Source organism: Ixodes scapularis, unplaced genomic scaffold, assembly GCF_016920785.2.
Source record: "Ixodes scapularis isolate PalLabHiFi unplaced genomic scaffold, ASM1692078v2 PGA_scaffold0__279_contigs__length_252992795, whole genome shotgun sequence".
In the NCBI taxonomy this organism is placed as follows: Eukaryota; Metazoa; Arthropoda; class Arachnida; order Ixodida; family Ixodidae; genus Ixodes; species Ixodes scapularis.
In genome coordinates, this window is record NW_024609835.1 from 88,345,877 (window position 1) to 88,372,961 (window position 27,085).

General features: G+C 45.7%; 1 protein-coding gene across 1 annotated transcript; it reads left to right on the forward strand.

Moving 5' to 3' along the window:
• Positions 1-7,622: 7,622 nt before the first annotated feature.
• Positions 7,623-26,747, forward strand: LOC8051548 (phospholipid-transporting ATPase ABCA3-like). Its single transcript, XM_040215160.2, has 6 exons — positions 7,623-8,070; positions 10,319-10,851; positions 18,021-18,208; positions 23,985-24,158; positions 25,064-25,286; positions 26,526-26,747. The coding sequence occupies exons 1-6, from the start codon at positions 7,695-7,697 to the stop codon at positions 26,745-26,747; spliced, it is 1,716 nt and encodes a 571-aa protein (XP_040071094.2). The 5' UTR covers positions 7,623-7,694.
• The last annotated feature ends 338 nt before the right edge of the window (positions 26,748-27,085 follow it).

A 27,085-nucleotide genomic window follows, 5' to 3' on the forward strand; every position in this document is an offset into this window, starting at 1 on the left:
TATTAAAGCCAGCGTGAATGTCATGAAGAAAAGCCGTTAGTTGGGTTTCACAAGAGCATGCTTTCCGGAATCCATATTGATGATTAAAAAAAAGGTTGTCATCTTCTAAATAACTGATTATATTGAAGTCAATTAAGTGGCACATGACTTCGGATGATAGTCTAGTTGGGGAGATGAGGCGAGAGTTCGTAAATAGGTGGTAATCACCAGATTTGTATACAGGGGTTACGTTGCCAGTTTTTTAATCTCTCGGAATTTCCGAATGGCAAAGTGAGAATATAAGTCAAAAAGGAAAAATACGGATGTGGGTTTAGTGTTTTATTGGAATCTTAGGATTGAGTTGGTTATCCCCTGAACTGGAAGACAGCTTGAAGTTTTCACTTGCTTTCAGGACGCCGGCATATTCAATGGTGATGGGCCCCATCGGAGTGTGCAAAACCCGGCATGAGACGGGAATACCCGGAAGGTTTTCATATGTAAAGACATAACTAAATTAATTATTAAGGGAAATAGCACTTTGGTGTTCCCTACTGAAAAAAACCATTTGAAATTCAAACGGGTGGCAAACTGGTCGCCCGTTTGAAATCAAACCTGTCGATCCGTTTGGATCAAACGTGATTATGGGATACGGGTACCCGTTTGGAAACGGTACCCGTTCGAAACGGTACCCGTTTGATACAGGTGCCCGTTTGATACGGGTGCCGTATGGTACGAGTACTCGTTCGACATGGCACGTGACCACACGTTTGAACGTGCCCTTCGAAATGGCAAATTATGCGCTAGCCCTAAATGGGTATCGTCTGGGAGGTTGGTTATCTTAAACATATTTAAGACGTCCCGAAACTCATAAACGTATTTATAACATGGAGAAAACACGTAGAACAAATGCACTCGCGTAGGTGCTTGTAAGTGGACAGGAAAACCGACACAAAAGATTGTTTTCAGTTCTCCTCGAAGTTTATTACCTCTTCTGTAGACAAGTACAAACGTGCAAGCGATCTGTGAACACTATACAGGTAGACTTTCGGGGAAATTATTCTCCTGGCTGCCGCGCGAATAGGCGCTGCATACTTCTTTAGATAATTTAGAAGAGTACGCGTAGAAGAACGGTCAATCGTTGCCAACACGTAGGTTGCAGTGCACTTACCATAACAATAGCGGACTTGAAAGAGGTAATCCGTGATATTTGTCGACACGGTCAAAGCAGGACAACCACACAAACACAAACGAGAGGGAACGGCTCCTTGGAAGTTTCAACACGATGCGGCGCACAAGCTGTCATTTGCCGAACCCAACCAAACCGCGAGAATTTGCGGCTTCTTTGAAGAATCGCTCGTTGCCGACATACACGTGGGTCTTTTCGAACACTGATAGCTTTGGTGCACATCCAATACGTTGTGGAGAGACATCCCAATAAGACCGCAGGGTTAGGCGACAGATTGAAGCAGGTAGGACGAGCGAACTTCGAGCAGCAACTGACAACAAGCAGACAAAGAAAAAAGCGGCTGCAAGGCGCGCCCTTCCGGATCTCTATGCTTACCAGCGTGTAGCTCGCGCGCTGCTGTGGGTCACGTGACAGGGGTGACAAGAGAGGAGGGAGGGGGCGAGGTCAAGGCGCTGGGACCACCGGGACAGCCCCTCTCCCTCTCCCCAGGCATTCCAGGGAGATGCGTTTTTGTAGAGTGCCTTCATGTGCGCTTCGCATAGAGTGATGCCAACTGCCTGTTTCCCTTTCCCACACCCTCTTCCACCGCCATTTTGTTTCTCTCATTGTTTCCCCGTGCGCCGGAAAGTGGCCTTTGTGTCCATCGGTAATCCCATCCGAGGGGGAAAATGCTAATCCTCCCTCCGTGGGTTCCACAACGCTGCTCCGAACTTCTGAGATAAGGTGCTTGTTTCCGGGAGGGTTATAAGCCCCACGGATTATCGCCGAGGAACAAAATGGCTGCTGGTTTGTCGGCGATTGGTATTACAAAGGGTGGCATCACCCTAGCAAAGCGCGCATGAAGGCTCCCTACGTTTTTGTAGTCCCGAAGAACAAACGGGCGCGCGCGCGCGCGCTCGAACTTTGGAAATGGCGGTGGGGCTGCCAGAAGCTCGGCTTGCGCCCGAGCGAAGAAAGAACTCAGCGCAAGCTCGTAGTTTGAGTGCTGCAACGGCGGGCCTGCTCTCGCAATGCTCGATGTTCTTGCAGCCGCGTGTACACGTGCTACCTTCGCTGCGTCTTGAATTAAAGTGAAACGGAGTCTAGACGTACATTCTTTCACGCGGTCGCGTCTTCTGCGAGAGAGATTCGAGCTGAATAAGTAAATTGAGGCAACAAAGATGGACAAAGTATTAAAGGTCTGTCAAAAATATCGGCTCACCAACGTTGCGCGTTTACGTAAAACAAAAAAAAAAGGTGTTAGTTTTAGTTGCAGTATAATCGAAAATCAGCGCAATTGAAATATAAATATAATTACTTGCATTACGCGGACGATCTGAAATCGATGAACCGGCGCTCCCAGCCTTCCGGAAAACATTGGCTGCCACGGCTGAAACGCTAGGCATGCCCACGCCGCCGATCTGTACGTTCAATATCAAACGGGCTCCGGAGAGCCGTTTGATAAAACCGGTGCAGTTTGCAACATGGTCGCCGGTTTGAGCAAACGTGCGACAACTTTGCCCAAACGAGTCGCCCATTTGCCCAGACGAGCGACCCGTTTGCCAAATAGGTGACCGTTATGGCTCATACGGGGGACCCCTTTGAGCCATACGGGAGACCCCTTTGACAAACTGGTGACCAGTATGGTTAAACGGTTACCGGTATGGACCCGTTTATTTTCATATGGGCGCCAAATGGTTTTTTTCAGTAGGGTTCGGATAGATTATGTCCGCTGTCTTCAGTGAATTAGGGGGGAATCGACATACAAGGATTAACAACCTTCCGAAATTTCTTTGACTTGTCAAACAAATCGTTGTAGAGTGCCCGAGTATAGAATTTAGTTTGTGCTTCATTTATAGCTGTTTTGTATCCTGTTGCACACTCGTGGTATTTGTCCCAGGCTTCCAGTATGTCGCAACACTTAGACCATCTATAATGTCTTTTCTTTTTGTTGGAGTGTTTATAAAAGGTTTTGTTATACCACGGATTGTTATGACAAGGGATGACACGAGTGAGTGCACTCTCAAGAAAAAAGGGTGTAAAATGGTGTATCGTTACACCCTTTGTCCCATATAATACACCCCAAAACTTCATTTCGGCGTATAGCGCCCTACAGTCGAACAGACGGCCCGAAATTTTACGAGGGGATTGATAGCCCTTTTGGTACAACTTATTAAAATAGCTAATGTACGTTTGCTGACTAAAAACGAAATAATCGGGGTTTTCATGGCCCTACTGTAAAAACTCGGTGTTTTCTTTATGTGGTACTACTTTATGTGATACGTACTTTAGCTATTTAAAAAGTTGTACCACACGGCTATCAAGCCCCTCGTAAAATTTCGGGCCATCTGTTCGACTGTAAGGCGCTGTACGTCGAATTGAAATTTCGGGGTGTATTATATGGGACAAAGGGTGTAACGATACACCCTTTTACACCCTTTTTTCTTGAGAGTGTGGTATGAAATACTCAATGAGTTCAATTAGTTTATCTTTGTACCATGTCCAGTTAACGTTGACAGATCTTTCCTCGAAACCGTTCGAGAACGTGTCATAGAAGTGTTTCAGATGTGGGTTGATAGAGGCATAGTCGGCACTCGCGTAGTCCCAAATGAATTTACTGCAGCGTGGTTTATGAAGAGTTCTGAGGAAGAATGTTTATCCGATTATAAGATGGTCACTAATGCAGGGTAAGTATATGATATTACTTATAAGGACTAGCTTTTGTGTAAGGCACAGATCCAGCACATTGATACCGTTTCGGGTATTTTTGGCTAGTTGAGTGATAACGTTGGAAAACTTAAAGTCAAAGTAAAGGTGAACGAAAGCATCTAAAATACGTAGACAAATGCGTAATACGGGGGTAAATACAAAATACGTCAAATATCGGCAAAGATCAACGAAAGCATCGGAAGATACGTACCATCAAAAATACTTTCCCATCCGGAGTTTTTCATTGCCCCATACCTCCTACAGACACGTTTAATGGCATGCAATGGATCTTAAAATAAATAAAAAAATCTAACACAGCAGAAATTAAGATTTAAGCACCTTTCTTTTGTGCCCCGGTAACAAACAGAAAATAATCAAGTTGCTATTAGTGATGAGTGGTGCGATTCCAACATAAACTTTTCTGAGCAAATATGAAACAAATGAACAAATTGTGATAAAGTTCAAACAAACTATTAAGGTTGTCGAAGCTAAACTTGGTTTCACCTCACATCCAGACGCAGCCGACGTTACGAGCTGGTGGGACCATTCAGACAGCGTCAAAATTGCCCCATCATAGTGTTTGACATTTTTCTGTATACTTTTTCTATCATTGCTGAACCGACCAGAAGCAGAACAGGCCCAATGACTTGAACTTTTAACGCTGCTCGATTGGTTGCTTCAGCTCGTAGCGTCTGCTGCGTATAAAACTCAACTGAACGTAAGTAGAGTAGAAAGAGTTTGAAATAGAAAACATCCTAAACGCCTTAAAATAGAAGCCGACGTATCTCTAATGGAATTGTCAGTTCCTTAATGTTTCTGAATGCTCCTTTTTTAAATTGTGATGAGTCATTCGGTCAGAAGTGTATGGTCCAAGACTCACCAAGACAAAACCACCCATAGGCTAATCACAGCCTGATAATGTTCTTTTTTTGTGATTCTTCACCTCTACGACGGCGCCAATTCAGCAATAGGGCCTGAGTTAGATGTCGATGCACCAAGTGAACCCCAGCCGAGCGCTCACACAATACTAGCGTCCAATCTGGGTCCGTGCATGGTCAATGTCTGCTGGATAACAATACAGGGCTGAATCATTTACGTCAACCAAAGAGAAAAACGCGTGCTGATTGTTGGGCAAGTTGGTATGGTACGTTAAAAAACATGATTGCGCTTTGAAGACGGGGACATAGGAAGGACAGACACCACAGAGCGCTCTGTGGTGTCTGTCCTTCCTATGTCTCCGTCTTCAAAGCGCAATCATGTTTTCTAGAGAAAAACGCGGCGCATATGAATTGGACGCGGGGGCTGCTTCAGCATTCGGGTGGGAGTCGTAACCGGATTAGATACGAATCTCAGCCGAATGCTGACGTAGTACATCGTGTCCAATAAGTGCCCCTCGTTTACCTCCTTGGGTGGCCTTCAAGGCTCAGCACGACGGCCTCGCTATCTATAGTCTCTGACAGGCTAAAAAGTTGTAAGCACCCAGTAGAAGCTCCGCCTCCAGCGCGCGTAGGTTGCCTTCTGCCGGGCCTCGTCTGCGCTCGCCAACGAGTGTTATCGAAGGCAGAAAGCTCGCGCTCTAGGTGGACCGTCTGCTCGATTGTTAACCTGTCACCAACTATTAGCCCCGAGAGCGAACACAAGCGTCGCTGCGGTCGCCGCGCCCTGATTGGGTGAGGTGTACCGTGACGCCAGGGCGAGTACCCCGCTCCGCGATCTCGCATCGGGTCGCTTCCCAGCACCGGTTCCCTGGTTCGGCGTTGTGTGCCGCAAGCTCTTCGAGGAGCCGGACTTCGTTTACCCGGTGTACAAGACGTTGAGTTAGGCCGATATTTACGTGCTTCCGTACATTTTAGAAGCCTGCTTGTCCCTTTTACCTTTAAAATTGGGTTACAAATCCCGAAAACTATCGGCGGAGGTAATTACGCCGATGAACCTCCCCGTCCGTCCACACGACGTAAGGCAATCTTGAGAGGGGTCGGTGAAGCGGTGACGCAAGTGTTTCAGACGCTGGAATTCTGTTCCTTGCAAGTTCATGATTTAGGACGATATTACATCCCGCTTTCAAGGCATCTGAAGCGGCCTTTATATCATGGGCCTTTCGGTGGTCGGCAAATTAGCTCGCGACCCCGACTCTGCGCTGCCACTCTGCATGCGCTGGTTCGCAGCTGTTTTAAAGGCCCTGCGTCCGATGATCTTTGAAGTGCTCATGGAACAGGGTTGTTTTACATAAATGTAGCTTCTTCCTGAATTAATTATATAGTTTATACGCGTCTGCAGGCATATTTCTTAGAGGATTCACAATTACTGGAAATTAGCTTGTATGGTAGCAGCAAAAACGGCCGAATTTCCCCCAGTTGCCTCTATGATATGTAGTAAACTGCCCAAAATATGCACAGCAATAGTGCCGTAATTTGGAATGTTTATACTTTTTCCTGACATTCTTTATTCCAGCCTTTGGTATTCGGAAAATACACCGTTTAGTCTGAATTGTCATTTCCATTTAAGAGTCACTGCCGCAGGTCCCCAAAAGCTTCCTCAGCCTCCAAACTCCCCGCAACTGGACTCTCTGACAACAGAGGAATACAGGAGTAAAAGCAAGCATTCGAACGTCTGTCCAGTGGTAGATGCAGCACTGGTAGCAGAAAATATGGAACCTGTGAAGGGCAACAGTGCGTGAGAAAAGCTTCTGGTACTTTAGCTTCAGGACAATTCGATTTAAGTATCATCTCAATTTTAGGGCTTAATGGTCTAATAACGAGCTAAACACCTTAACTTACGTTTGTTATATATTACTTGAGGATTGATATAAACAAGTCCACAGATACCACCTGTGTAGTCCATTAAAATACTATCCGAATCCAGCAAAGGTCAAGTGCGAGCAATGTATATAATAAATGTTCCTTGTTTGTTTTTTTACTTTGCCCGTGCACTTGGGCTGTCTTACTTGTGATTCTCTCCCCATGGCCGAGACTGTATTTAGCACGTTCCTCGAGCAGCATGCAGCTTTTCTGCTTCGGCGATCTTGTTTAAAGACAGAGATACAAAAAAAAAAAATAGTCTACATAATTTGCCAATTCATTCGGACCATCAGCAGCGTTCATTGTGCGAGATGTAAATCTGTAGTGATGCCCCTGCAATTGTGGCCATATTCCTTTATTTTCACATACCAGCTGTGGTTCATGCGTTGCCTGGCCTGTCAGCCATGCTTAAAATGTTCGTTGAAGTTTCGCCTGTAGCTACAGGCCATACCTCAATAAAGGCATATATAAAAATTTACACTTCCTACGAAAAACACGCCGAAAAAAATAAATAGAAACGAGCGCGCCGACAGCTAGCGTCGTCACAGCCTCCACAGGGCGAGCGGGGCGAGTCGGGGAAAAATTCTCTCCTCGCCGTGACGTCACCCCGGTTCGCCGTAAGGGGGCGCCAGGCGAAGCGTGCCTCCGACGTTGCTCCACTGCGGTGGCGCTGCTGTAGATACGGCACATGTGCAGACGCTTCACGCGAATCTGGTTTCTGCGCACGCGTGGTGCCCACACCTGATGTGGGCAAACGCTGATTTTTTTTTTTTTTTTTTCTAAATGCGGGGTGCAAGTCGTCTGCTTCTTTTGCAAGGGTTGTTGTGACATCAGAACGCCGAACTCTGACTGACCCTGATTGAAGGAGAGTAGGTAGACCTCAAGGCAGCTTGCTTTGAGGTCTACCCACTATCCTTCAATCAGAGAGAATCAAAGCTCGGCGTTCTGACGTCACCATAACCCCTAAAAAGGAAGCAGACGAACTTGCCCTCCGCCTAGGCTTTTGGTCTATAGGAGATAAATTGGCTCAGTTTCATAGTGCGATGGCGTCAAAATTTCGAGTGTACGAGACCTTCCGATTCACCGAGGTTGCTGTTCGCGTACTTCGCCATGCAGGCACCGTGACCAGCATCGTGCTCTTCCTGTTCGCCAAGGACCTGGTGATTAAGCAGGCCGAACGGGGCAACTACCATAAGCTGATCACCAAGCTGGAGTTCCCGATGCGCATGGTGCCAAACTTCGCAGTCAACAGGGGCTTCGGTGCCATCAACCGGGAGCTCATATCGCAGCTCATCTGCTGCAATTTTCCCCTGGACCTGCAGCTGTTTCTTTGCCGCCATTCGAGAGGCGAGCACGTCCACATCATTTTCTCGCAGAACGAAACGGAGTACTGGGACCGGCTGGCCAAGTCTTGTCCGAGTGAGTTTGACGCTCCCGAGTACTTCTGTGCCTATCGCTAGGCTGGGCTGGGCGTGGCCAGTCATCTCATTATCGCCCAACAGTCAATGGCACTGCGGCAGTAGAACGCACAAGAACCAATCATGAACCAGGAAGCGTGAAGATCACAAGCTACGCGTTTCTTAAAGGGACGCTGAAGGGGTCCTCAAATTCAAAGAAACAGTAAAAGTTCTAATGTAGACACCTTAGAAATTACGTTTCTTAAGTTTTATTTTGATCTTTCTAGGCATAATGGTCAATTCAAATTTCGACGCAGAGCCGCCAGTCGCGGCGCGCCGACGGTAAGGAAGCGCGAGTGCGCCGAGAAAAAAACTACCGTAGCAAAAGTGACGTCATCCGCGCGGTCAGATAACCCTTGCTCGCCCCTAAGCTGGCTCAGGGATGCCATTAGTGACGTCACGACGCTCTGGACAGATACCAGGCGGCAGACACAAGCGCCGCATGCCCGGCGGCAATCGCAGCCCGTATTTTTCAAAATAAATGTGGTTTAGGTTTACGTCCAGATAAGTGCGATAACTGAATTCACGGGACAAAAAGCTATAGAAGTCCGCTCCCAATTCAGATTTCTTAAAATGTGCTTCAGCTTCCCTTCAAGCTGTCAGCGATTATAGATGTCACTGCATGCCATCTTAATAGAAGGAAGGCAAGCAGGCTAATGGTATTCACCATTCCAATATTTACAAGTCCTCAGCCCAGCGTGCGATCTTCTCAGCCCTGCACGAGCATGTTCGTTGCTTCGCAAAGTGAGCTAATCATGCATACAAACGAACACTGAAAATGGAACCGGCCAGAAGCCTTTTTTTAAAAGGTCTGAAGAACGATACAGATATTTGGATACAGTTTTACGCACGATCATTTATTTGTAGTTCGTATTTGTTTTCAGTTCATAAACCAGCCTTGTGTTCTATAAAAACACTCTTGCATATGACAAATCTTTATAATATTTCGCTAACTTCTATAACGTATCGGAAAGCAACTCGTTTGCTTCTTGCGCAGGGGTTGCGGTGACATCATAACGACGACGAATCCACATAAGCTGTGATTGGAAGGATAGGGGGTAGACCTCAATGTTAGATGCCTTGAGGTCTACCCACTATTGTTTTTCAATCGGCCAATAAGAGCTCGGCGTTTGACAACATCGCGACCCGCGTGCGAGAAGCAGACAAACTTGCGCTCCCTATATGATTCCTTTTTTATTTTGCAAGATGTACTTCTGGAGTAATTAAAATAAAGGCACCATTCCAAGCTATAGGTGGTATAGACCCGCTGCACTAGGGCAGGGGGCGCGAGCGCGTGCGGAAGACTTACGCAAGACGCGACCATGCTATGCTGAGTGCTCCATCCGTGTGGCGCTGTAACGTTAGATTTTGCGCGTGCCACGTTCGAATATAAGCATCTGTCAGCGTTTGTAGATGCGCGGTAACAAAATGTCTAGAAAAAGAAAAGAATTATGCAGCTCGTGGCCGCTGCGTCCCAATAAATATTCCTTTTGTCTTTCCTTTCTTTCGTAGCTTCCGCGAGCACGCATGTTTCACTTTACGTGATAGCGAAGCCGAAGCTGCTCGCAAAAGCACGTCCTCCTGAACGATGCTCGCACAGCACAATGGCGCGTGCTTGGCAGAGACGCCTAAAGCTTGCAGCTTGCTCTTGTAGCCTCTGCTACGCTGGCACTTAGAATGGAACGGAGTATAAAAAAACTGTAGTGGGAAGGCTTTTTGACGCATGCACGGACGCATGTTCGAAACACGAGCCAAATATTCTATTTTGCTCGCCTGGAGCGCTGCTCAAAACTTGAGAGCCACAAGCCTATTCACCGGGCGCCATGTTGGAGAACGCTGTTACACAAGGCACGATCAAAACAAGTCCTTACTTATCTCCTGAGAAAAACTACAACCTTGGCGGCGTTGAATGAACATTACAAAAGTGCTGTGAAAGTTCATCGTATACCTTGCGCTCTACAGCAATCGTTTCAACTATGGCAACCAGTGAATGCTGTCTATTGACGATTGCAAGCAGGGCAACTCGCCGCCGCCATGCTTCTGCTCGTGCGGGCACGCCCGTGAAATTGCAAGCTCGTCAAAGCTATGTTCACGCGCACGTGCTTTAAAGCACGGGGCACCAGTCCAGGCTCCATGCCTGCAATTGTTTATATTTGTCTGGTAGTTAAAATTTACGCACTGTGTTTACACAAAACTTCCGCCTTTTTTAGATATTTGTGAGCACAGCGAACGGCATATAGCCCAGTCCGATGACTGCTACTTCGACCGATTCCTGCCCCCGCAAGTGATCTCCGACAACAATTGGGATCTCGTCGTCATGGGCATCACGGGACTGGTCCTTTTGGCCGTGACCATATTCTTCGACGCCAAGTTCCCGTCCAAGACCAAGTCCCACGAACTCATGTCGAGGGAAGAACTGCGCCTGAAGCGCGCTCAGGTCCACTTGTTGGACCCGACGGTAATCGAAGAGCGCGACCGCGTCGAAGACCTTGTGCAGGCCATGGTCCACGGTGAAGAGGACGGTCTTCTCGGCCTTCTGGTCCACAAGCTGGGCAAGACCTACGGCGATACGAATATCATCAACCAGCTCAGCTTCACCGTGCAACCCGGCGAGATTTTCGGGGTGCTGGGTCTTCAGCAGTCGGGCAGAAGCACCGTACTGGGCATCCTTGCCGGAGACCGCGAACTGGGTCGAGGCAACGCCTACATCGAGGGTTGGGGCATCAGAAGGAACCCCAAGCAGGTGAGTGGTTATGGTCTCATATGGTTCGCTAGTCTGGGTCTTTTGAATGATTTGTGAATCACAGGCCGTACAAAGTGCTGCAACCGTGATCCTGAAGACGGTATGCGGTGACCTCTTTCCACGGCTGGTGTGCTATTCATTTTTTAAGCTACTAAATAGTGAAAAGCCCTGCAACCATTCCGCCATTTATATGTTTTTCATGTTTAATGAGTTATGTGTTATGCATAGTGTTGATAAGTATTTTAAGTACATTGTACTTAAAGGGGTGCAAAAACGAAAACTGAAATATACGAATTTCGTTCGGAAATGAGTCAAGCGTGACGGACAATAAGCGTAAATGATAATCTCACGTCTGTATTTTAAATGACTGGCTATATTTTTTTGTTCCAAACGGAGCACTCGAGCAAGAGTTCGAAGACAAGCGAACGGAGAGCGCGATGCGTCATGGGATATTCGGCGCAAACAACAACCAAAGAAAAGAATCCCGCGCATTGGTGACATAGCAAGGCTGGCGTGTTTATGGGGTTTGCCGTTGGTGGGCTTGTACAGCCTTGTGATGGCGTCAATAGCGTCAATGGGTTACAACACAGCTGTTCGAACTTCCAAGTAGCCGTGGGTTGACGAGCGTGTGGCTGGCCCAAAGAACATGTAGCTTCCACACCACTGTCAGCTTAGGGGTGGACTGGGTAGGGAAAGCAACTTTTGTCCGGGTTTTGAGCGACAGGCCAATCTTCTAGGAGGAGAATGGCGGTATCCGGTAGCAGAAACGAGGGTTCGAGGTTCCTCCTTTCCGACTTCTTGAACTGTTTGATACAATCCGCGGTTTGTGAGCTGTGGAAAAAAAGAAGAAAAAGTTGAAAGATTGTTTCCTAACCCCTTTAAACAGTTAAGCGTACTTCCAAAGAACGCAGCTGCTCCGACGTTTAGTGCGGCACTTGCTACGTCATGGCCTACGTAGCAAGAACGCCAACGTTGCTAGATTACCTCCCAACTACGCTTCACGGGCATCCACCAGCTGCACACTGAAAGATCGTTTAATCAGCTTTAAATTGAGTTTTCTTGTGCCTTTCAACGAAAATGAAGACTGGTGTTTTTGAGGTAATGCTGCAACATACAACACATTTAAGCTAGAAAATGAGCGCTGAAATATCGTTTCCGTACCTCTTTAGTGTACTATTTTAGTTAGGCTCAGAAAACTTATGATTTACTTAAAGTAAATTCTCTGAGTATGTGCTTGTACTTAAAGAACTTTTCTGGTACTTTCCGGGGAAAGTACAACTCCCGACTTCAAAGGAGGTTGCCCAAGTTTGGTCTTGTTAAATTTGTATTACAAAATGATGCTTTGTCAACTCTAAACAAATGCCGGGAAGGACCTCAATAGAAACGCGAGCATACGACGCATCGCTCTGGTAGTTCTGGGGGCTACCTTTTCCGTAGCAGTATAGACTCTCGCTACTTCTCGCTCGGTCAGCACAAGTGAGGAGGTTGAAAATCTTAGGAGAAGACAATTAATCATAAATTAATACTTAAAACTGTAGTGCAAAAAAAAAAGAAGAGATTTTTAAGTCGAAGAAAAGGGCAAAAGGAGATAATGTCTCCATATTTTTGAAAATCATATCTTTTTCTTTCGACTTGAAAGTTCCTTAGCTTTTCCGCACCAGTCTCCAGTGTTACATATGATTAGTTATCATCAGATCACCTGCACACTCACTGTTTATTCGTTAACAAGAGTACACTCCTCTACAAGAGGATTGCTTGCGGAAACTATGGGGCCGACGTCATGCTCTCTCCTATTATGTCTAATTCACTTGGCTCCAACAAACCAGTGCACCCGGCGACAGATTCAGAAGTCGGAGGGACTTATGAATTTGGCGCCATTTCTGGAAATTACTACTCTGGGGCCACTAGACCTTTATTCAATATTTGCGGCCATTTTTAAAAATTAGTGATGCACCCCCGAATAGCGATTTCCCCTGAAGCAAAGCATACCTATAAAAACAATCACTCTCAGGGGAATGAAAGGGTGTCATGAAAGATTGTGTCAAAAAGATCTTGCACTTTACTTTGAAAGTGTATTCTATTCATAGTACTTCACTTCAAGTACATTTCACCCAGTGTACTTACTAATTTACTTCACATATATCAGCTCTTATCTACTTCGTACTTTACTTAAAGTACTTTTTATATGTTACATTACCCAACACTGACTATGCATGGCTAACATAATGGAGTACAAAAACAACTGCATTTATCCCCTACTTCCTGCTCTTTTTTTGTTCGTAGTGATCGATCATTGCCGGGAATAAATATCATTGTAGTCGCCAAAAAAACAAACACGTACCTTAGGAGCGCTTTAATAGTAACTAACGTTTTGCTAAGAGTCGTTGCATCTTCAGGGCTATGATTAAACTAAGCCTTTCTTTATGGATAGGTCAGCTGCCAAATTAAGGTTCTGCAGGGCTTTGTGCAGGCCCATGGCATCAGGGGGAAAATGTGCAGTGGCCAGAAGGTTTCAGACTTGTACACAGTTCAAGTACTCTACTCTGCTTACTGTAGTTCAACTACTTTTCTGGGTAGTTTAGTAACTATCAATGACATTTTTATTTTGGTAATTTAGTAGCTTACTTTAAAGAGATACTACTACAAAATTTCGGCGCTTATTTTTGGTCTATACGTGTTTAAAGGAGCAGTATCATGTCTAACAAACCAATATCTTGTTTAAAAAAAAAAAACACGAAAATGAATTTTAAAACAATCTATACGATTAGCAAAGAGCACTTGGTGAATGTCGCTAAAGCCTCGTTTGTAATGCCCGTCTAGCAACCTTGACATGTAGTGGCGATAACTGTCTCGCCTAGAACTGTGCATGTTTTGAACCTGACGTCAACCCGACAGCTCTACGGCCAGTAGAGGAGAAGAGGGGAGGGAGGAACTCCCCTCTCCCCGAGAATATGTTTTGTGTGTCCCAGTCGTCGCTATTCTTCCTCTACAAGATTATAGAAGATTGATCCGTCACTCAAAATTCACACAAATGCAGCTTTGCAGTTAGTTGCGGTGGCCCGATCGCTGGCGTGCTTCGACCGCTTCGGTGGCTGGAACGGCTAGGGCATCCTGACAATATCTGCCTTGCCGCAGCTTTGCTCATCTCGACACAAACTACGTCACGATTGCGCCGGATGTGACGTGCTCTCTGCTGGCTGCTCTCCCTGCGCTTGACAGAGCGTTTGCAGAACTACAAAAAAACGAAAAATACAGCCATCAGGCTCAAAATACAAACGTGCGATTGTCATTTACGGATATTGTGGTTTATGTTCAGCCTATCCTTGAACACGGAAGGTGTATTTCAAATTTCGCTGAAATATCCATCTAATTACTTTTTCCGGCTAACTTCTACTCAAGTTACGAAATACTTTCGAATTTTAGTGGTAGGTTTGCTTATCAACAAACATTGTTCCTGCACAAAAAGAGATAAAATGTTGGAAGATCAGCTGATAGGAGCATGTGGCATAGCCAGGGGGGGAGTGGTTTGAAAGGTTCCAAACATTTTGATTTTTCCCAAGCCCCCACCGCAGCAACCTATAAACCATTCCATTAGGGTCATAGCAGAGAGGGTAAAAGAGAAAAAAATGCACTCCCCCTCTCACCCCGTACATCGTCTGCTCCGCCGAGTGGGCTGTAGCTAGCGCCCGGCTGGTGTGCAAACTCTGCTTAAAATCGCGTCATTTTGGAACTTTCAAGCGCAGATGCGCAGATTTTGGTATGCCAGTTGTCGTGTAATACTATGCTAGATAAAAAGACTCACAGGGTCCCATTGCGCTGTTACCTGCGTGCAAATAAAAAAAAAAAAATAGGGAAAACAGTGTCAGATTGGCCGGTCTCTTTGGCGGAAAGTAAATCCGATTGCTGTACCTTTTTTACTATACTAAGTTCGTACTGGTGTAGGCCTGAAATAATGTAAGTGTAAGTCTGAAATCATAAATAAAACAGGCTCTCCTGCCGCAATACACGCAGTAGTTGAGGGTTGTACTGCCGGCTGACTCAACTGCTATTTAAGTAACCGAAAAAGGATATGCTAGTTGATCATTTAGCGAAATAGAACAGCAGAGAGCTCTAGGCTGATTTTGGAGTAGCCACAACTATTCTAAGAACGCGAACCCCTTCCCAACGGCAGCCACGAGCAAGAGTTCGATGTTCCGTACTGCCCGCCGATACAGCCCAAAGATGGAGAACAGCAACCTCCCGGTTTGTCGTCTGCTAGCGGAGTCGGGCACGTGCCCTCTCTTTCGTTTTACCCCGACGAACCCGCTGAACCTCCCGGATGTGTGGAGAGGGCACTGCGGTCGAACAATATGGTGCCGCCCAGAGAGCGCTAAATGGAATGGTCTATACGAGGCGCGGGGAGCGGACAGACACGTCGCAAGTACGGTCGAGAAATTGCGGGATTAGCACCGAAAACTGTTAGTTCTTTGTGTCCCCAAGCTCAAGGAGACGACGTATTTGAAAAAAAAAAAGGGTTTATTCTCGCTTCTCCCTAACGTAAGAACTCTCGCCCACTAGAGGAGGTGTACACACTACATCCTCACTCAAACGAGGTGACAAAATGCAGCGGCACTGAAGTCCTTTTTGATAAAGGTTGTTTCGATCTTATATTGTTTAAATGGTGTTAACTTCCGCATATACCAAGTCCTATATTACAAAACCGGCTCTATTCATGTCAGGGCAAGAGAAAAACATGTGGACTTTTTTTTCTCGCGGACTACATTGAGTGGACCAATCAAAGCCCTACAATATGCGCTGATTCCAAACGGTTTTATTATAGCTCGTTTCGACGAGAGTCTGATAGGTACGAATTCGGATAAGACTTTTTTTTTCTCCGTGGGCGAAGCCATCGCTTGCAACTCGCTGACAAGCGCCCTTTGTGGATCACTTCACTCGGAAGAAAATTCTTCCCAAAAAGGGGGTGTCGTGATCTTTGAACACGCCTTTAACGAGGAAATAAGCTACGGACGATTGTGATTTTGGGTTTGTTGGGATGCTTAGAGCGCCTAGATTGAGTTGGCACCGCAAAAGGACGATCTCAGAATAGACTTCAGTGGTAAGCAACGAATTCCGGACGTCGGTCAAACATTTGTGGAAGTTGACCTCTGACTTTTCTGGAGTAAAAAAAGAAAAAAAAAAAACGATTTCGGCTGCGTGCCCTAGTTGTTGTGTAAAAACAGAAAGATAAATATTGGCATTTCTGGCACCCCTCAACTCACTCCCAATTTTCGAGGTCACATCTGACCCCTAGTGATGTCATTGGGGGTGCCTTGTAGCTTCCCGTGTGCTCTCTCAAAGGACGCTTACTCTCCCTTTCTCTGCTGACATTAGCGGGCGTTATGCTTCAGCTTAGAGCCGAGCGAGGTTACGTATACGCTTCTCGCCGTAGTTCCTTCGGCTACCACTCGCGGCTGCAGGTGGGGGAAAAAGCTCGACTTTTGCTTTGCGATTATGGAGCCGAATCGCGACATTTTTTTAACGAAAGAGATGTTTTTTCTATCCTCCGGGACACGATAAACAGCGTTAAAATGAGGAGATGCAAATTCTTTTCATCTTAAAATCGTTGCACCCCCCCCCCCCCTCCCCCCTTCTAAGCTCATCTGATGCTCCTGTAGTTCGTGATGTATCGTTGCCTTTCCTCCCAAAACTCAGAATAAGCTGGTCTTCCAAAGTTGAAAGGTCGTTTGATAAACCTTATTAATTTACCCTACGTTTTTACATTAAAAAATAATAAGGAAGCAGTGTTGGGAACTACTTTAAGTACATGGTACTTAGGTACTACTTCAACTAGGCTTAGAAAACTTCTAGTACTTTACTTGAATTACGTTCTCTGAGCATGCTCTTGTACTTTACTAAAGTATTTTTGTCTGGTACTTTTAAAGGAAAGTACGATTCCCGACTTCAGAATACATTCCCCAAATTCGAAAACAAAAAAAAAAAAAAAATGGCTCATCGTCATGTGAAAACGCGCAATCGTCTTCTCAGACATCATCAGGTCATTTCTCTTGGTGAGGTATTGGCGACTATAAGACCGAAACAAATAAGTGTCTTATAACTTGATCGTGTTAAATAGTTTGTCAGTGAGAGCAAAACAACTATGTATTCGGTGGCGACTTGACTTTATCCAATATTTGCCGCCATTTCCGAAAAAAAAACTGTTGCTTTTTCGATTACCCTCATAGAGAAATGCATACCAATAAAAAAAAAAAAGAAACACTGTATAGGGGATGAAAGGGCGTCATGAAAGATTGTGTTAAAAAGTACTTGAGCTTTTCTTTGGAAGCGAATTGTAACTATGGTACTTCAAGTACTCGACGCAACACTGTAAAAACGCAAACTCTGTCTACAAAATTAACATCAGGCATTGCTAAACCTCAAAGTAGAATTAATACATCCGCAGTACATTATTGACCAAAAAATAAAAAAAAGTACAAAACAATTAGGCACGCGCAAGCAGTACAAGCTATTCAAGCATTTCTGTGGAAAAAAAAAAGCCGCTTTACATTTGGCTAGCAGAATTTCGCTAAAGGATCAAAACCTATGCAGTTTCTTGTTACCATAAAAAATATATATATATAAAAGTGATTTCAGAAGTAATTCGCTACTTTTACGGTAGTTAGTCATTTACCCGATTGCTTACCATTTGAGCAATTTATATTCTACTCAAATTGCATCTGAGGCTTATACTCAGTAATTTAGCTAAATTCCATTTTTTTTAGTAAGTTGTACATGTCGAAGGTTTGCAACACCGTCTTGTTCGGTGCTAGCTTAAAAAGAAACCCGACTGTTTATATGCTGCGAAGTATTGCGTTAATTACTGGTTCTGTTTTAATAAAGATGTGAAAACGTCCGGCCAAAAAGGTTGAGACCGGCTCAAATAAAACCTCCGTTATATAAAAGAAACGAGATTCATTGTTCAAAATGTTCCTTCCCGCCGGCGCCTTCACTCAAAGATGGCGTTGTGCAACCAGGGAAACAAGTGCTGGGAGAAGGTGAGGGAAGCGCGTCCGCCAATCACGGCGTTATGTGAGCACATGTAGCGTTCGTAGATCGTTTCCGCTGCCCCGCAATGCTCTCCGCATTGTCTTTGTCGCATAATTGAATCTCTTCATTTGTGCCCATCAACCCAGTACTTGAAGCGCGTCGGGTACTGCCCCGAAGAGGACCCACTCATCCTCAAGCTGACAGGGCGGGAAATGCTCAATCTGATTGGCCGCTTGCGAGGCATTTCCGGCAACACGCTGAATAAAGAAGTCCAGTACGTTCTACACCAGGTGGGGCTTCTGAGGCACGCCAAACGCTTGACCATGGATTTCGGGTATGTGAACTTCGTTTTGGCTCCTATAGGCCTCCTTGCTTGCCCAGGAGGCGCTGCGAAAAGGGACTTAGGACTTTGTTTTGCGGTAGAACAAACGTGACCGTCTCAAACCGCCACACATGTAGAAGCGTGCCTGTTCTGGTGCGGAACGCGGGATCACGAGGAAAATACAAAGAAACAACAAAACTTCGAACGCCGTCGAAGCACAAGTCAAAGCTAAGCGCAAACAGCTTGAGCCAAAAAACGCCTTAAATCACGCGTTTAAAAAAAAAAATAAAAAAAAAACCACTTCAATCCATTGGTACGCCACATGTTTTCACGTCACACTTGAGATAAGAGACGCGTACCCTAGAGGTGCTAGCCTGAATCGGAAACTTTCGATTGTTTTGCGGCCCTAAATCTAGCTTATTTCGAAAGTTGAAAAATTATTTTTTTTTCGTTCTTCAGCACTACACAGAAAGAAAAAAAAAATGGCGGTGTGGGAATATTATTATTTTCGAATAAAAATTGAATACGAAGAGTTAGCTTTGAATATCGAATCCAATATGAAATAGTCGAAGGCAGGTGCATTTATTCACATCATTTTTATTTTCTCATGTCGGAACTGCAGTTGATTTTTCCGCATGACAACTTGTAATCTTCCCTACAACTAGAATTTTCGTTTTTGTGTGCTTATTCTCGTTAACACCAGTGAGGCACTGGTATTAACCAGTGCCTCACTCGCACTGGGAGAATATAAACACAAAAACGAAAATTCTAGTTGTAGGGAAGATTACAAGTTGTTATGCAGAAAAATCAACTGCTGTACATGGTCAGGTAGGAAGCGCTCCCTTCGAGCGGAAACTACACTTCCAGCTACAGGAAAAAACTCTCTCCCTCGGCACTGAAGTAGCAGGTATTATCAGGTATTTGATGCAGAGCTTCGCCAGACTCGGATATCTTAAGCAACCGACAGTTCGCCACCACTCACACAGATCACTTTCTTTAGCAGTGCCTCCTCCGCATACGCTACAACTTTCCATTCTGAAGCTGAATTCACTTTGTGTTTCATTGCACTTTTGGCTAAATGGTCAAATAATTGCCAAACATTGCTGACGGCGTTGAGCCTTGCTCTTTTGATTGTGTTGCAGCTTCCGGCTAAGTTTTTTTTTTTTTTTTTTTTTTTTTTTTTTGCAGTAGCACTACATGAGGCTAGCTCTTGCAGCACCAGAGCTTTTAGCCATAAGAATTTCTCCTCTTCAGCTTTACAAATAATGGACTTGAAGCGTGGGTCCAAGAACATAGCAAGGCATGCTTTCTTGTCCTCCTTATACGGAGTAAACCTTACCTTGATGGATCTTATTAGTTCTGCGGGAAACTCTGATGCCCCAGCACAGTTACCTAGACAGTGGGGCATATCAAAAATCATAAGAGCTTGTGAGGACAAAGACGGACGCTTCTCAGCACTGGCAATAACAGTGGCATCGAGAAATGTATTCAATGCTTGGACATATTCAGAAGCATATTTCCACTCTGATGAACCAAGTCCATCGATGTCACAGTCCGAGGTAGCAAGCTCCACAGTGACTGCTTCTTTGAGTTCCAGGAGGCGAGACAACATTAGATACTGGATGTTCCTTCTCGTCTCCACGTCTTGCACCAGACGTAATGCGTCCTTTCGCATCTTCTTTTGGCACTCCTCAAGCCTTTTCTGAGCTGATGAACTGTGTTTGTAACGTCCCACAATATGCCTCACTTTCTTGCACAGGCGATGAATGGCCGGCGAAAGGGATTTCGCGTCATTAATCGCCAGTTGAAGCGTATGCGCGAAGCACGCTCTTTAATACCCTAGTTACACGGGCGCTTTCAACTGCCATTGAGTCAACGACAGTTGACTCAATCGCGATCGGCCGGAGTTACACGGCGGCGCCAACTGTCATCCAGCCGCTAATGACAGTTGAGTTCAACTGAGCTCCCCTACCTCAGTTCAACTGAACGGACTTCCCCAACTCGGGTAAAATGGCGCCTGTCCGCGGGACCGCTGCCGCCGACAATCGTTTCCGAGGCACTTACTGATCGGAATGCAGGGGGAGGCGTCTAAAAAGAATCGTAGCAGCAAAATATCCGGGAAGGAATAGATTTAGGCGTCCGAGCTGCCGCTAAAACGATCCCGGCTAGCCGGCAAGCCACCAAACGAGCGAAGATGGCGGCGGGACCAGCTGTGTGAATGGATAGATAGCAGTGGGTGCACCCATCGTAGCGGGTGGTAGCTAGCTCCACCTAGCCTGAAATATGCTCAACTTAGCCCTGAATCTGCTTTGGTACTGATGTAAACGCCGCTAAAAAGCAACAAGGTAATGAACATAATGTATACGATATACTTATAGTAAATAAAATATGTTTCTCCGAGTAGATTACTTTAACAATTAGACTGATCACGTGGCACAAGAACTAGCTTCGTTTTAGCTTCAACTAGGTTCTAGAGAGCCGTGTGAAACCATCTCAGTTCAGTTCAGTTCAATCACAGTTGGAGCCGATACTGTGATTGAACTCAACGACAGTTCAAAGCGCCCGTGTAACTAGGGTATAAGTCCACGGAAGTTTCCTTACTGCAGCACGGATGTTGCGCCCATTATACGTTACGATAAACTTCGCACATTCATCGGGCATCTCCCAGTCATGGCACATTTCGCCCAGAATAGTTACGATGTTGACAGCAATGTGACTGGCAGCCATGTGTCGAGTGTTCAGTGTGGACCGCTTCATCATGAATTTTGGAGTGAAAAGATGACAGGTGCAGCTCACGCAACTTTCGCTAGCACGCGATGTCCACATGTCCCTTGTGAAGGCAACAGTGGTAGAGCCGTCTTCCAAGGCACTGTTAACTCTGCTTTCAGTTCTTTCGGGTGTGGTCATACATCCGTGGCACAAGCACGCGCGAATGTGTAGAGCGGGATGGTAGGCGATAGTTGAAAACGGCTTCTGTCAGAATTTATTTGAAGCAACGGTCTTCCACAATGCTGTAAGGATGTAAATCAAGCGGCACCATGGAGGCCACCTTGTTGTTTAGCGCTTGCGCCTTCTTTTCTGGCAGGGGCTTCTTGCGGCGTACAAAGTCCGTCAGCGTCCGTTGATCTTTTCCTGGCGTACCAGCCATAGTCCCACGATGCTCTTTCAACAACGCAGGACGTACGTTGAAATGGTTCACAAAGGGCGTTGTTGTACCTGTGGGCGCTTTAAGCCTTGACTCGCATGCCGTACATTGCGCCATCGATGCCGTCATCTTCGCGAAATATTTCAAAATAGCGCTCCTCTCTCCGTTTTGGTGCCGTTTCCTGTTCGTTTCTCCGCTTCGTAGATGGTTCCCCACAAACACCTCCATCCGCCATAACACGGGTGGGCGAACGCGAAAGGGAGCAGTTTAAAAAGTCAGGAGTCGCGAGGGAACAGAAACTCGCAGATCACCGCTACCGACATTGACGCCACCAATTTAGGTTGAAGCCGCCAGAAGGAGCGCAAAGCCAATCAAGCTTGTACTACCCAAAATGAGGGCGCCGCAGTTCGTTCAAAGCTTCAACGCAGGAGGCATATACTCACACTAAAGGCTGAAAAAGTGCCGTCGCTTACTGTGTTCGCGTCTATTCGCGGTTCATTCCTCGGCCTCCTTATCACCTTACCAAAATTCGCCTCCTGCGCGCTGCCATATTTGTCTGCTGGGCTGTGGAACGCCTTCTGAGCATGCACATGTGGCTCTGCTGTGCCGTATATCAGCCGCTGCTCATGCGTCCACAGCTCAGTAGTTCGGTATTTTTCACCCGGGTTATGAGCGGTGCAAAGGTCTACAGGCGATTGTTTTCTTCTGACCGGAGGTGGCACCAGGCCACTTTTTATGCTGTGCACACTGCCTATTACTGACTGTGCATATGCGAAGAATATTTATTGCCTGAATTAAAAGTCACGCTCGTCTCTTAGGTATTTGTTATTTCCTGGCCCATGAACTTCGTCAAGGTTGATGGAAGGTATAGACCTTTGCATCGCTTATCACCCGGGCGAAAATGCCGAGTCACTGAGCTGTGGACGAATGAGCAGGTTCCGATATATTACATAGCAGATGAACAGCGCATGCTCAGAAGGCGTTCCACAGCCTAGCAGACAAACATGGCAGCGCGCAGAAAGTGATTTTTGCAAAGGTTTGGCCGCTTATAGTCACTCGAACTATTAGTGCGACGCCCGGCTGTCAAGGCTGAACGCTATAAGAAATAAAATATTTGTAGAGGAATACTGTTAACGTCTTGCTCCTAGTAATTGCGTCGCCAATAACTAAAACATTCTTTTGATATTATGATGATCCTTACTCCCAGAATACGCTGAACGCGCTGCTGACTCAAATAAATTGAAATTCCACTATAACGTTTTCATCGTACAGATAACACAATTTGAAAATATGAAAAAAAAAAAAAAAAGCATGTCTGTGGAGACAGAATTTAATAACTAGCCTCTTTTAAACCTCAAAATTTCAACACGAAATTCCGCTGAGAGACCCATGCCTCAGGTTTAGCTCATTACGACGTCTCTTCGCGAAACTTCGGCTACCGCTCTGATTGATCAAGCGTTCTGTTTTATTACACCACACTGCGTGTCTAATTGTCGTTAAAAATTAGGAAATGTATAAGTAGTCTAGGCAATATAATCCTTGTGCCGGTCATGCAATAACGAGAAAAAAAAAAAAAAGGAAAAAGAGACAGGGGGGTGGGAGGTCGAAGGGGCCCTTCGCTTGTTTTTAGCAGCCCCAAACTAACTTTATTTTCTGAATTCCTGGGGTTTCGTCTTTCCAATAGGCTATGACGTACCATCTGAATTCAGAGTAGCTGTTGAGATAACGGCCAGTAAAGGCATTTACAAAAAAAAAAAAAAATTCGCATTTTCTTTCGCTTTCTGCAGTTTGACGTCACTGGCAGGCACGAGCCGGCAGTTTAGGTAGAAAAAATAACGTACACCCGCGCATTATTTTTTGCTACCTACCGAGTGCAGAAGTGAGCTTCCGCGGACTTCACTTCCCACAATCAAACCTCTTGAAATCACTTAAAACAATTTCTATACTGCCCGAACAGCGAACTGGTGCCTCCAGCTGGCGTTGCTTTTTCAGTGTTGCCAGTAGAGACGCTCAGTTTCAACTAACCACTGAGGACCACAATTGAAACTTAAATAACTTGATAAAAAATTATTTTTACGTAATATTTTAGTTGCTAATTGAACCAAATTGCTCGGTGTGTTGAGCCAGTTTGGAGGCAAATCAACGACCAAGAAAACTAATGTGAATACTCGAGCTCGTTGGTGCCTCAGTTACGAAAACAGAAGAGTGACACAGAAGACAAAGCCCGCGTCCTCTATATCTTCCATGTGCCTCTTTTGTTTTCGTAATTAAGCAAATTACGCGTGTATGTATCGTGTATCAGGTAAACTTGGAGACGCGCACACAGAATATGTTGGCTGTAAGCTGGGCGTGTGCTCCGTGTCTGTGTGTTTGTGTGACGGCAGTGACGCCACGAGGGTACGTGATATAACCTCGCGTGACACAGACGCGCCACATGTACCCAAGCTCAACGTCACGTTACGTTGCGTCACATGATATTCGGGCTTGACGTAAAGTTACGTGATGTCAAACTCCCGTGACGTCATGAGGTCACGTAACCTGTGTGTCGGTCAAGCGTGTCACTTTTCTCGTGAAATCCCCTGCCTTAAAAAGACATGGCGGAGTACTTCGCCAAGGGCGCGCTGATTTCGTTTGCGTGCACAGATCCGGCAGCAGGCGCAAACTGGCCCTAGCCATGAGTCTCGTAGGCGACCCCGCGGTGGTGATTCTGGACGAGTGCACCTCGGGCGTGGACCCCATCTCCAGGGGGAGGCTGTTCCGTGCCATCACTCGCATCCAGATGACCAGCGGCATGGCCGTGCTCTTCACCTCCCACTGGCAAGAACCGCCCTGGCTTGATTAGGAGAAGGCCTGCGCGCACCAGTTGGTCATTCAATATAAACATCAACGGCGCTAAAGGACGAGGACAGTAAATGCAGACACAGGAAAACGTGGTGCGCAGATTTAACGTGTTTTTCGTTTTTCTTTCGTGCCATTGCTTCCCACATAGAAGTAAGACATGAACTTACGAATTGTAAGTGCTGTTTTTTTTTGTTTTGTTTTTTTATTTTTTAGGCTCCATCTGTTACCCTTGTGTTTTTCTAGCCAGGGAGGAGCAAAATTCTCGAAAAATTGTATACAAATACAAAATACTTTGAAAATTTTGCTTAGTTACAAATTCAATATCCTTTTTGAGAAAATTATTTAGATACAAGATACGTATAAAACGTGGGTGTTTGATAATACTGAAATACTTTTCCAAATACATTTGTTTAATTTTTTTTTTTTTTAAATAAAAAATAAATTTAATTCATGAAAAAATATCGAGCTCAAATAAATAATGTAGTTTATATACACTAAAAATCAAGTGCTTAAAAAGGATATCCCTAGCTCTATAGATTCAGGGGGGTTACGTGACCTCTGGGGGGGGGGGTCACGTGAGCTCACGGTTACGCCGACGCCGACAGCGACGCCGTTCAAGCCGGAAACGGGCGCCTAAGAGCTGCGCTCTAAAAACGGCTTACTTGAGCATCTGTTAGTGTCCTCGACTGTCAGGGATAATACACCGAAGAATGAGAGCTGTCTTAATTTTTTTTTTTAACCGATCGTAAAGGTTTTGATAAACCTGCTTTCCCGTGAGCTTTTGTTTCACTCTATCGTGACGTCCGCGTCTTTAATTTCTGACTGACTTTCAATTCGTCTATATAAATACGCACCAACGTTCTCGGTTTGTCCCCCCGTAGCATGCGCGAGTGCGACCAGCTGTGCACGCGCGTGGGCATCCTGACCAGCGGCGAGTTCACGCGCGTGGGCGACACGGTGGCGCTGAAGCAGGGAGCCACCCAGGGCTGCACCATCATGGTCAAGCTGACCGTGGAGCAGAGCGCCCAGGACGGCTTCATCACCGAACTCAACAGGGGCGTCAAGCGGGAGTTCCCCAACTCCGTCATCGGCGAGAAGCGGGAGGTGAGCGAACACCAACCGATCCCGTACCTAGTGGAATGTGGGAAGGCCGCAGTCACGAGTCTGACGCGTCACCCTCCTGGGTGCATAGGTTGGGCACATAGGTTGGGCACAAGTTACGTGTCAGCGTTCAGCGGGAACTCGGCGTTCTCACTGATTGAGCGCGGGTTCCAGCCCAACGCTAACGCAGCACTCGTACTCGATCTCTGCCTCGCGCTGTCCTTCGGTAGATGACGCCGAAAATTCGGCCCAATATCACGCAGGGCCCCCTCGTTACGTGGAGGTCCTCCGGCGGGGGCCCTCGAGGACAAAGATGCGTGGACGCAAAAGGTGGTACTTTGCATCATAAAAAAAGGGGGGGAAAGGTTTAACTAAAACTTCTTACAGCAACAAATTAAGGTAATAAGTTTCATTTTGTTTTTCTTTTTATTTACGTTAGGATTATGAATGTGATTTCCCGCTTTAGGAAAACACTTGAAAGCAAACGATAGTCCACTTCAGATAATCTGGACCCGAGGGCAGCCGAAGCTACTATCCTAGGGAACCAATAGAGCAGTGCCAAAAAGTGTCTCGTCATGGCGCTCGTCGTCATCTTTGTGCGTTTGATATATCGCCGGCCAAACCAATTGTGCACGGTAAATGTGCCACGATCCATACGTTTTCTTTTTTTTGTTGTTACTGTTTGGTGTCTTACTGTGACAGGAGACGCGCAAAATCGACGATCACCGTGCCGATCAACTTTTGGCGTTGCGTGATTGACTCCATGTAAATCTTAACGTCGGCTGCGCTTGGACTTTGTGTGGAACGGAGAATGGCGCGGTACAATGCGCTGTTTCGAGACAACGAACACGGTACCCAAATGCGCCTCAAATCGCATGTCGCCTGACAGTGCAAAAACAAAATCGATTAAAAAAATGTTTTCTGATACCCCAAGAACTCTTTCACATCGCGAAGAACGGTTTCGCCTCAAGCACCATCGCCGTCTGGTGCACTAGAAAGCCAACCGGACGATGAAGAACTGTTTCTGATCAAAAAAGGAGCCTTATGGGTTTTTCCCAAAAAGCCCTTTAAGGGGGTGATTAAAAAAAAAATTTTATAGGCTGCAAAATATAGACGAGTCGAAGAACCCCTAAGAGTTCTTTTACGTCCAGGTTTTAAGAGTGTACAACAGCGAGCGTTAGGTCGTGCAGAAGCAATGCCAAAGTGTCCAGCAAACCGCGGTCCTGCTGCGTGACAACGCAGGACCAGATGCGGTACCGTCTGAAGCCGAACGCGGAGCACCCGCTGGTCTGGAGCGAAGTGATCCAGAAGCTGCACCTCTTGCACGAAGAACTCAAGTTCGAGGACTTCCTGGTGAACGACGTGTCCCTGGGAGAGGTCTTCATTGGATTCGCCCGGGAGAGGAAGATGGTCGATTTCGGACAGAACGAGATCAGATACTTCGACAAGGACGCTCCCGTCTAGCGCTCACTATACCTTCACTCACACCAAAGTATAGTAGTTTCAATAAATTGGCAATATATATATATATATATATATATATATATATATATATATATATATATATATATATATATATATATATATATATATATATATATATATATATATATATATATATATATATATATATATATATATATATATATGAGCTGACCACTTGTCAGAAGTAGTAGGTCGGAGAGAGAGAGCGTGTTGAGTGTAAAACTTTAAAGGTTGAGGCCACTCCGCTAACTCCTAAAATGGCAGTTTTTTTTTTTTACTTTTTAATTGATTTATGATAGGTTACAACTATTGTTTTG